The sequence below is a fragment of the Oncorhynchus tshawytscha genome, linkage group LG30 (assembly GCF_018296145.1).
Source record: "Oncorhynchus tshawytscha isolate Ot180627B linkage group LG30, Otsh_v2.0, whole genome shotgun sequence".
In the NCBI taxonomy this organism is placed as follows: domain Eukaryota; kingdom Metazoa; phylum Chordata; class Actinopteri; order Salmoniformes; family Salmonidae; genus Oncorhynchus; species Oncorhynchus tshawytscha.
Window position 1 is genome coordinate 7774284 of NC_056458.1, and position 12060 is coordinate 7786343.

At 45.1% G+C, this 12060-nt stretch overlaps 1 protein-coding gene across 2 annotated transcripts in view; it reads left to right on the plus strand.

Moving 5' to 3' along the window:
- Positions 1-12060, plus strand: part of LOC112228863 (serine/threonine-protein kinase PAK 3) — a 50506-nt gene extending 38446 nt beyond the window's left edge. For both annotated transcript variants that reach the window (XM_042309293.1, XM_024394569.2), the window contains 7 exons: positions 10031-10079; positions 10250-10362; positions 10727-10844; positions 10958-11057; positions 11187-11383; positions 11496-11633; positions 11834-12060. In XM_042309293.1, coding sequence (XP_042165227.1) covers positions 10031-10079; positions 10250-10362; positions 10727-10844; positions 10958-11057; positions 11187-11383; positions 11496-11633; positions 11834-11923 — 805 coding nt within the window. In that variant the 3' untranslated portion in view covers positions 11924-12060. The remainder of the gene's footprint in view (positions 1-10030; positions 10080-10249; positions 10363-10726; positions 10845-10957; positions 11058-11186; positions 11384-11495; positions 11634-11833) is intronic.

Consider the following 12060-nt stretch of genomic DNA (forward strand, 5'->3'; position numbering starts at 1 on the left):
GCCAGAGGATCTCAGGCTGTGTCCTGGCTCGTAGGAAGATTAAAGATCAGAGATATAGGATGAGGCTAAACCGAGTCTAGCCTTAAACGTGATTAATAACATTTCATCTATTTTAAAAGTGACTGGTCGCCGGGGCACAGAAGCTAAAATAAGTGTGAGACGGTTACATTTTCTGGTGCAGAACTGCAGCATTTTGAACTAACGGTCGATGATGGAGCGAGTTCTGACTGAGACATGTATACAAAGAGTTACAGTACTCTAGTCGTGAGGGGGAAAAAGCATGTAGCTATAACTTTCTCCGGATCAGTGACTGAATGAAAATACTTGACTCTAGTTATATTTCTTAGAGGATAAAAGCAGGACTGGATGACCTTTTTAACATCCAGTTTGAGGTTTAGGTAAAGACGACACCAAGGTCTTTGGCCATACGCTTTACATTGGTAGACAAATAACCAAGGTTATTTACAATCTGGGTTCTAGCAAGGTGGGGGGGACAAATAAAACAACCTCTGATTTCTTATCACTGAGCTGGAGAAAATTGTCAGACATCCAACATTTGATGTCAGCAAGACCCTTATGGAGGGTAGCTATGCTAGCTTGGCCGCTGGGTTTGATGAGTAAATAAAGCTATGTGCCATCCGCATAGCAGTGAAACGGATTGTAATGACTGCAGATTATGTCACCAAGGAGAAGCATGTACAGGGGGGAAAACGATGGGGCCCAGAATTTAATTTAATTTGCTGTGAAGTGAACTGGAATTCCTGTCTGGAATTTTTCAAGTAAGTTGTTCATGCTCAAATAAGCCACCAATTGCTTGAAAGCAACATCTAAAATCTTGGATTAAAACAAATCAGTTTAGAGATGGGTATATAATTACTCAGTGAGGAGGGTTCTAGATTGGGCTTTTTAAGGAGAGGTTGGACCAGGGCAGTTTTTAAATAGGCTGGAATGGAGCCAGAGGTCAGGGAGCTATTTACAATAGACAGAATGTTGGGGCCAACAGTAGGCATAACCTTTTTTTAGTAGTCTAGTAGGGATCATGTCCAAGGGGCAGGAGGAGGTCTACATGTGTGCTACAGTATCAAGGAGGGACTCAAAGGAGCAAAAGGAAGCCGTAGACAGTCTCAGAGTAGTTGCCTCAAGTGCCTCCTGACAGGAAATGGTGTTATGGCGTCGGCTACTGTCATTCTGGGATGAATCTTAAAAACTGTTCGCAGAGGTCAGGGGATGCTGGCATTCTCTGCCTGTGTCTGCCTCATTGCTGAGACTTCAGTGGAAACAGACAGCTTCTCCCACGTGGCAGAATTGAGTGGGAAAAGTCGCTAAATGCTATCAAAACCGAAGAAACTCCCCGAAGGCAGCCTAAAATGTAGCTGAATTTGTCGCTAGCCTCTTTTTGGAGGGGTCTGAAAACTCTCTAAATATAGCGGGAAAAGTTGTTAAATTGACAACACTGATCATTTTTCAAATGAACTCTCAATATGCCAACATTTCATTCAAACAATGCCAATCCACAGCCAAACACTGGCTGGAATCAGTTGATGATAGGACTTAGACAAGTTGTAAATGCAACATGTACTGCTATTGTATCAGATAATAGCACTGACAGCTTTTCCAAGAAAACTCAATCTGAGACACTTATGGTCTGTTTAAATATATTTTAGAGGCTATTTATACAAAACATTTGTATAACACCTCTATAAACTGTATTTATAGTTATATGACAATATTTTAGGTTGACAATAATTATATTACATGTTCCACATGCCACATGTTCCATTTATTCCACATGCCACATGACTATTTTTCTACATAAGTGAAGTCTGGATTATGCCTCTACCAATTAGACTGGTTGGGATTTCTCCCTGATCAATATGGCTGCCATTTTCACCCCATTATGGAACTTTGAGTGTATATAACATAGCCCCTCTAGTAATTTAATAGGATCACTATTGGTTAGACTGCCATGGTGCACTGGTAAAGTCAATGCAGAGGAAACTAGGTTGAAGTTCATCGTGTATAACCAAACATTAAACCAGACCCCTGGCAGGAGACTAAGTCTGTTCCTGGTTATATTCCACCATGGGACTGTGTTATATTCCTTCACCATGGGACTGTGTAATATTCCTTCACCATGGGACTGTGTAATATTCCTTCACCATGGGACTGTGTAATATTCCTTCACCATGGGACTGTGTAATATTCCTTCACCATGGGACTGTGTAATATTCCTTCACCATGGGACTGTGTAATATTCCTTCACCATGGGACTGTGTAATATTCCTTCACCATGGGACTGTGTAATATTCCTTCACCATGGGACTGTGTAATATTCCTTCACCATGGGACTGTGTTTTATATTCCTTCACCATGGGACTGTGTAATATTCCTTCACCATGGGACTGTGTAATATTCCTTCACCATGGGACTGTGTAATATTCCTTCACCATGGGACTGTGTAATATTCCTTCACCATGGGACTGTGTAATATTCCTTCACCATGGGACTGTGTTTTATATTCCTTCATCATGGGACTGTGTAATATTCCTTCACCATGGGACTGTGTAATATTCCTTCACCATGGGACTGTGTAATATTCCTTCACCATGGGACTGTGTAATATTCCTTCACAATGGGACTGTGTAATATTCCTTCATCATGGGACTGTGTAATATTCCTTCACCATGGGACTGTGTTATATTCCTTCACCATGAGACTGTGTTTTATATTCCTTCACCATGGGACTGTGTTATATTCCTTCACCATGGGACTGTGTTTTATATTCCTTAATCATGTGACTGTGTTATATTCCTTCACCATGGGACTGTGTTTTATATTCCTTCACCATGGGACTGTGTTTTATATTCCTTCACCATGGGACTGTGTTTTATAATCCTTCACCATGGGACTGTGTTTTATATTCCTTCACCATGGGACTGTGTTTTATATTCCTTCACCATGGGACTGTGTTTTATATTCCTTCACCATGGGACTGTGTTTTATATTCCTTCACCATGGGACTGTGTTTTATATTCCTTCACCATGGGACTGTGTTATATTCCTTCACCATGGGACTGTGTTTTATATTCCTTCACCATGGGACTGTGTTTTATATTCCTTCACCATGGGACTGTGTTTTATATTCCTTCACCATGGGACTGTGTTTTATATTCCTTAATCATGTGACTGTGTTATATTCCTTCACCATGGGACTGTGTTATATTCCTTCACCATGGGACTGTGTTTTATATTCCTTCACCATGGGACTGTGTTTTATTCCTTCATCATGGGACTGTGTTTTATATTCCTTCACCATGGGACTGTGTTTTAAATTCCTTCACCATGGGACTGTGTTATATTCCTTCACCATGGGACTGTGTAATAGTCCCTTGGAGCTGATTCAGAAATGGAAGCATCGTAAAAACATGGGCAGTGGTTCTGCCCTCCAGCACTCAGAGGTGTAAAATGTCAGGGCAGAGAGAGGGACATTTTTGGATAGAGGTGCAGATTACTGTACCCGAGCCAGGGGTGCCAAACACACAGAGCTTTTATCAGCTTACTGTAATCTTTGTCTGGCTAATTCAAAGGCTGCTCAGGCTACTATAGAGGGAATATCAAATCTGTGATTCCACTGGAGCCTCAATACCCCTGTGGCACAGGGATCAGAATAACACATCATTTATGCACAATACATATACTGTATATGTTACAGAACATACACTTTGCAATGAGTAATAATGTACATGTTAAAAAGTGCACTTTAAATACACTGTACACTTGGCAGAGTAGGTTCACATGCCATTCTTGAACTGTATGCATTACAGAGTTGGTGAACATCGTAGACGAATGGGCACGCCACATCAAGTGTCACGATCGTCGTTGTAAGCATACTCAGACCAAAGCGCAGCGTGATATGGGTTCGACATCTTTCTATTATAAGAGCACCGAACAAAAAAACAATAAAGAATACACGACACGTGAAGCTCATACAGTGCTCACAGGCAACTACACAAAAACAAGATCCCACAAAACACAGTGGGGAAATGGCTGCCTAAATATGATCCCCAATCAGAGACAACAAATGATACCCCCCCCCCCTGGCCGCAATACCTGACTCTATAGGGGAGGGTCCGGGTGGGCGTCTAGCGTCGGTGGCGGCTCCGGTGCGGATCCGCCAGCATCGGTGGCTGCTCCACGCACTAGGCCTCCAGTGAGTCTTCCCAGTCAGGTGCGTCCTGTGCCTGCTCCCCGCATTTGCCCTGAGGTGTGTGTCACCAGTCCGGTGCCACCTGTGCCGACCACACGCATCAGGCCTCCAGTACGTCTCCCCAGTTCAGAGCTTCCGGCGACGGTTCCCAGTCCAGAGCTTCCGGTGACGGTTCCCAGTCCAGAGCTTCCGGCGATGAGTCCCAGTCAAGAGCTTCCGGCGACGTTTCACAGTCCAGAACCTCCAATGACGGTCCACAGTCCGGAACCTCCTGAGACGGTCCACAGTCCGGAACCTCCTGAGACGGTCCACAGTCCGGAACCTCCTGAGACGGTCCACAGTCCGGAATCTCCTGAGACGGTCCACAGTCCGGAACCTCCTGAGACGGTCCACAGTATGGAATCTCCTGAGACGGTCCACAGTCCGGAACCTCCTGAGACGGTCCACAGTCCGGAATCTCCTGAGACGGTCCACAGTCCGGAACCTCCTGAGACGGTCCACAGTCCGGAACCTGCTGAGACGGCCCACAGTCCGGAACCTCCTGAGATGGTCCACGGTCCGGAATCTCCTGCGACGATCCACTGTCCGGAACCTCCTGCGACGGTCCAGCTCCAGGACAGGAGCCTTCCTCTGCACCGATGTCCAGTCCAAACACGGCATCCAGTCCAGCTCCAAGGCAGGAGCCTTCCTCTGCACCGATGTCCAGTCCAAACACGGCATCCAGTCCAGCTCCAAGGCAGGAGCCTTCCTCTGCACCGATGTCCAGTCCAAACACGGCATCCAGTCCAGCTCCATGGCAGGAGTCTTCCTTTACACCGATGTCCAGGCCAGGGCCGGTGTCCAGTCTCGCTCCAATGCAGGAGCTTCCCTCGGCGTCTAGGTCCAGGCCAGGCACAGTGTTCAGCCTGGGTCCATGGCTGCATCCGCAGGATGAGCGGGTTCTTCGGCCCGCACCAGAGCCGCCACCAAAGATGGTGGATCCGCGAGCTTAGCGGGTTCTTCATCCCGCACCAGAGCCGCCCCCCGATGCTAGCGGATCCGCGGGATGAGAGGGTTCTTTGTCCTGCACCAGAGCTGCCACCGACACTAGACACCCCCCCCAACCCTCCATTTTGGTTTCAGGTTTTGCGGCCGGAGTCCGCACCTTTGGGGGGAGGGCGGTACTGTCACGTCCTGACCATAGAGAGTCCTTATTTTATATGGTGGAGTAGGTCAGGGCGTGACTGGGGGGTTAGTCTAGTTTATATTTTCTATGTGGGGTTCTAGTTTTGTTTTCTATGTTGGTGTTTGGTATGATTCCCAATTAGAGGCAGCTGGCTATCGTTGTCTCTAATTGGGGTTTATGTTTAAGTAGCATTTTTCCACCTGTGTTTTGTGGGATATTGTTTATGTGTAGTTGCATGTTAGCACTCCATTGTAGTCACATTTTGCTTAGTCTTTATTGTTTTGTTGAGTGGTTCACTTATTTCTAGTAAAAGATGTGGAACCCAGATCACGCTGCACGTTGGTTCGAGTATGATTCCAACGATCGTGACACCAAGGTTATTATAGTAAACTAAAACAGAAACCAAAACAAAAACTAAGTTCAAGAAAAAACAATTTAGTGAACTGAAATAAAATAATTAACAAACTCAAATCAAATGTTATTGGTCACATACACATATTTAGCAGATGTTATTGCGCGGGTAGCAAAATGCTTGTGTTCCTAGCTCCAACAGTGCAGTACAAATACTGCTATACTGAAACTATTATAATTTTGTTTCTCCAAAACAATAGAAAATAAAATGAAAACCAATGTGAATTATGTTCAGTTTTAGTTTTTTTTGTAAAAATGTTGGGGCAAAGATCTAATGTGATTTTCAATCTACTTAATCATTTGGGCAGCCAAATGATGGCCATGTTTCAAAAAGACCTAGCTTGGGCATCACTTTCACTCGCTATCACTAGCTAATGGGAAAAAATGACTATGTATCAAACTTGATTCTTCTTACATGTCCTACTAAAGTTACCCCTAGAGTTGATTGACACACCCAGTTAGCATAGAACAAAAATCCCCATCAAAGTCCATCTGTTTAAGCCAATGTTGGCCTTCAGCATCTGCGGTGGAAGGTGGCAAAGTTACAGCAGTGTCTGTCAGACCAGGAAACATCCCGAAAATCGCTCTTCTCACGAAAACGTCTGCAGAATCTGAACGGTTTGGGCTAGAAACAAATATAACCTAACCTGAGCTCTCAAGAACCCACTGCCATACAGCCATAGGGTTATCCTTTGAACTGGTAATAATCAATGCAATACAGTTTTGGAAATTTCAGAAATTCTATACTGAGCAAAAACAACATGCAATAATATCAACCATTTTTATTGAGTTTACAGTTCATCTAAGGACATCAGACAATTGAAAAAAATTCAGTAGGCCCTAATCTATGGATTTAACATGAGTGGGAATACAGATATGCATCTATTGGTCACAGATACCTTTAAAACAAAAGGTATGGGCGTGGATCAGAAAACCAGTCAGTATCTGGTGTGACCACCATTTTCCTCATGCAACGTGACACATCTACTTCGCATAGAGTTGATCAGGCTGTCTCTTGTGGAATGTTTTCCCAGTCCTCTTCAACGGCTGTGTGAAGTTGCTGGATATTGGCGGGAACTGGAACACGCTGTCGTACACGTCTACCCAGAACATCCCAAACATGCTCAACGAGTGACATGTCTGGTGAGTCTGCAGGCCATGGAAGAACTGGGACATTTTTCAGCTTCCAGGAATTGTGTTACAGATCCTTGTGACATGGGGCCGTGCATGATCATGCTGAAACATGAGGTGATGGCGGCGTATGAATGGCACGACAATGGGCCTCAGGATCTCGTCACGGTATCTCTGCGCATTAATTGCCTTCGATAAAATGCAATTGTGTTCGTGGTTCGTAGCTTACGCCTGCCTATACCGTAACCCCACCGCCACCATGGGGCATTCTGTCACAACGTTGACATCAGCAAACTACTCGCCAACACAACGGAATTCACGTGGTCTGCAGTTGTGAGGCCGGTTGGACGTACTGCCAGATTCTCTCAAATGACGTTGGAGGAGGCTTATGGTAGAGAAATTAACATTACATTCTCTGTCAACAGCTAGGGTGGACAATAATGCAGTCAGCATTCCAATTGCACACCCCGTCAAAACTTGAGACATGTGTGGCATTGTGTTGTGTGACAAAACTGCACATTTTGAGAGAAATTATATTTGTGTGCATACGGAAAATGTCTGGGATATTTGACTTCAGCTCATGAAACATGGGGCCAACAGTTTACATACATATTTTGTTCAGTAAACTTTCATATCACCCCAAAATTATTGAATAAATACAAAAGATACACTTCATGCACATTGCACATAGTTGCACTGCACTGCACATTTTAGATTCCCACGGAGGTGTTTTGTGTTGCACTTCCCGACCTAATGGAAACTCGGGAGGGAACAAAAAAAAACATCTGCTCGAAGCTGTGTTACACAAAAAAAAACTCTGTGGAAATCTGTGGTAAAACAGCTAACAGCAAGTACATATTTTTTATTTTTGTAAAGTTGATTTTGTATGATAACTTTTGTGTTCAAGTTTAGTGTTCAAGGTTTCCAAAACTGTATCGCAATCAAGGATAAATTGTTTGTAGAGCCTTTCACACTTGACCAAATCACCTCAGCTAATCAAAAGGGATGTGGAAGGACTGAGTCATGAGAAGGGCTAACCTAACCTATGACCTGACCCCTCACCTTATGTATTACTGACCCACAGTTTGCAAGAAGCGACATCAAAACAATTATACAACTCAAATAGCTCCTAGCCTCCCACACATCCTTTCTGAAACTAAACGATATAAAAACAAAATATACATTTTTGTATTTAACGAGGCAGGCTACCAAAAGGCAAAAGGCCTGCTGCGGGGATAGGGGCCTGGGATTCAAAAATAAAACATTTATACAATATAAATATAGGACAAAGCACACATCACGACAAGAGAGACAACACAACACTAAATGAAGAGAGACCTAAAGACAACAACATAGCAAGGCAGCAACACATGACAACACAGCATGGTAGCAACACAACATAACAACAACATGGTAGCAACACAACATGGTAGCAGCACAAAACATGGCACAAACATTATTGGACACAGACAACAGCACAAAAGGCAAGAAGGTAGAGACAACAATGCATCACACAAAGCAGCCACAACTGTCCGTAAGAGTGTCCATGATTGAGTCTTTGAATGAATTGAGATTGAGATAAAACTGTCCAGTTTGAGTGTTTGTTGCAGCTCGTTCCAGTCACTAGCTGCAGCGAACTGAAAAGAGGAGAGACCCAGGGATGTGTGTGCTTTAACAGACCTTTAACAGAATGTGACTGGCAGAACTTGTGTTGTATGTGGAGGATGAGGGGTGCAGTAGATATCTCATCAACCAGTGGGTCTTATGACGGGTATACAGAGATGACCAGTTTACAGAGGAGCATAGAGTGCAGTGATGTGTCCTATAAGGAGCATTGGTGGCAAATCTGATGGCCGAATGGTAAAGAACATCTAGCCGCTTGAGAGCACCCTTACCTGCCGATCTATAAATTATGTCTCTGTAATCTAGCATGGGTAGGATGGTTATCTGAATCAGGGTTAGTTTGGTAGCTGGGGTGAAAGAGGAGCGATTACGATAGAGGAAACCAAGTCTAGATCTTCAGCCTGCAGCTTTGGTATGTGCTGAGAGAAGGACAGTACGCCGTCTAGCCATACTCCCAAGTACTTGTATGAGGTGACTATACAAGTATGAGGTAGTAATAACACCTGTGGAAGGAGGGGCATTCTTCTTACCAAACCAGTAGTCCTTTGTTTTGGAGGTGTTCAGAACAAGGTTAAGGGTAGAGAAAGCTTGTTGGACACAATGAAAGCTTTGTTGTAGAGCATTTAACACAAAATACAGGGAGGGGCCAGCTGAGTATAAGACTGCATCATCTGCATATAAATGAATGAGAGAGCTTCCTACTGCCTGAGCTATGTTGTTTATGTAAATTGAGAAGAGTGGTGCCTAGGATCGAGCCTTGGGGTACTCCCTTGGTGACAGGCAGTGGCTGAGATAGCAGATTTTCTGACTTTATACACTGCACTCTTTGAAAGAGGTAGTTAGCAAATATAAACAAATATAAACTTGCAAATCAGGTCTGAAAACATACTGAAATTAAACTGAATTCTAAATAAAAATCCCCAAAAATGATAGAAATAAAAAACTATAATAACCTTGCTTCACACACACTTCACATGCAACTCAGATCCACCACTCATAGCAGAATGAGCTCTTGACATTATCCACATAATGCAAGTGGTATAATGTGTACATTATATACTGTAGGGACATAACCCCTGCAAGACATTTATAGAAATCAAAGAGGAAAGGTAACTTTATTGACAGGTTTATGACTTGTATTAGTTATTACTGACCCAGAAGCATTAGTGTTGCCTTTTCAATGGCCAATCATCAATGCTGCCCTCTGGTGGTCAAATGAAATGGTACCTGATCATCTATGGAAAAAAGCAATTGAACTGCTTGCATTCAAAGACATTGTGTAACAGTTTTCTTTAAGATTATTGTGTTAATAAAACAATAAGGAAGTGTCCTCCAGGCGCTGGAGAGTTGCATAACTCTAATATTATGGAGATAGATACCGTGGAGGGACATGTTTTGGATGGATAGCTTGTGTGCACCATGATCTGTTCTATCTCCTTGCATGAGGACTTGTTTCTATGTGGAACTAATGCATTGTTGTCTTGTTTCCTCAGGGCATCTGGCACTGTATACACAGCCATTGACATTGCTACTGGCCAGGAGGTAAACTAACTTAACTACCGCAGTCCCTTCAGAAAAACATCCACATCTTACGTGTCTGTCTGTCACCCTGATTAGCCATCTCTTCTGGCTAATCACAGTAGCTGTGTAGTCTGCCGGAAGAGCACCGAAAGCACCGTCTAATGTCTCGTCTGTGGTTGTGCCTCTGTTAGGTGGCCATCAAGCAGATGAACCTCCAGCAGCAGCCCAAGAAGGAGCTCATCATCAATGAGATCCTGGTGATGAGGGAAAACAAAAACCCCAACATAGTCAACTACCTGGACAGGTGACCTTCATAGCCATGGTTACTGATGGGGAAAACCGCAAGTATAGCAGATACTGTAAATATGACCATTTCGTGCACTACTATACTTGAAGGTAGACTCAGAGAAATGGCATTGACCACGAGCAGCACCGTAGCTATTGGGATGAGCGATATTCAAGACCTCACTCTCACACAGTCACACACATTATCTGCGCATGTGCACGGGTTCGCCCTCACGCGGTTAGAGCGCGGTAGCCAGGGCACCAACACAGAGGAGAGGTTAAGCTTCAAGCTCTAGTGCTCTTAGTTGATACGGACATTGACCCACTTTGCTGTTTACTTTCTGGATCCTACCTTTAACCTCTCTGTCCTCCTCTGTCTGCAGTTACCTGGTAGGGGATGAGCTGTGGGTAGTGATGGAGTACCTGGCTGGAGGCTCACTGACTGATGTCGTGACTGAGACCTGCATGGATGAGGGCCAGATTGCCGCAGTCTGCAGAGAGGTAAGAGACCAGCCCACAAATACCCCCTAGTGACTTGAGCTGAGCCCCTTCTGACCACTAGCCTTGGCATTTCCTCTGATCCAGATGTGTGTCTGTGTCCCCACTCTCTACAGTGTCTACAGGCTCTGGACTTTCTGCACTCCAACCAGGTGATCCACAGAGACATCAAGAGTGACAACATCCTGCTGGGCATGGACGGCTCGGTCAAGCTCAGTAAGTAATCTCACTAGTAAGGGACAGGCAAAAGGGACCAGGGTGGAATGATAGTGTTGCGGTAGAGGGTCGTGTGGGGAGAGGTGGGGTTGAAGAAGCCGTGTCTGACATGTTCCTCTCTCCCTGAAGCCGACTTCGGGTTCTGTGCCCAGATCACCCCAGAGCAGAACAAGCGCAGCACCATGGTGGGCACGCCCTACTGGATGGCACCCGAGGTGGTGACCCGCAAGGCCTACGGGCCCAAGGTGGACATCTGGTCCCTGGGTATCATGGCCATAGAGATGGTGGAGGGTGAACCTCCCTACCTGAATGAGAACCCTCTCAGAGTAAGACACATTATCTACAGTTCACACACATCCAGGGATATACTGGAGCTATTTGATCAGTAAGGGCCAATAACTGATTGGCCCTCTCCACCCCTCTTTCCCATCCCCTCAGGCGCTGTACCTTATCGCCACCAACGGGACTCCAGAGCTCCAGAACCCTGAGCGATTGACCTCCGTGTTCAGAGACTTCCTCAACCGTTGCCTGGAGATGGACGTGGACCGCAGAGGCTCAGCCAAGGAGCTCCTCCAGGTACTGACCACCATGTTAACCCCAACCTGACCACACTGACCACTAACATAACCCAAACCTTAACCTGACCACTCTAACATAACCCAAACTCGAGCAAACTGACCAGTCTACCCCTACATTACTAACATACTGCTCTAACCTTGAATCACAGTCTGTAGAGCTTTCCCCTCATCACTGTTCTTCGCTTGTGTTCTTTGCAGCATTCGTTCCTGAAGTTAGCCAAGCCCCTGTCCAGCCTGAGCCCCCTGATTGTTGCAGCCAAGGAAGCCATCAAGAACAGCAGCCGCTAGGAGGCGCTGTGTGTCCACACACAGAGCTGGACCCTGCTCCATGGGGTTGTGAGACAGGCAGCACAGGGATAAACAGTAACCAACCCCCCCTGCTGCCTCATACAGAGGATGGACAGCTGGCCTACAGGGCCTCTCAG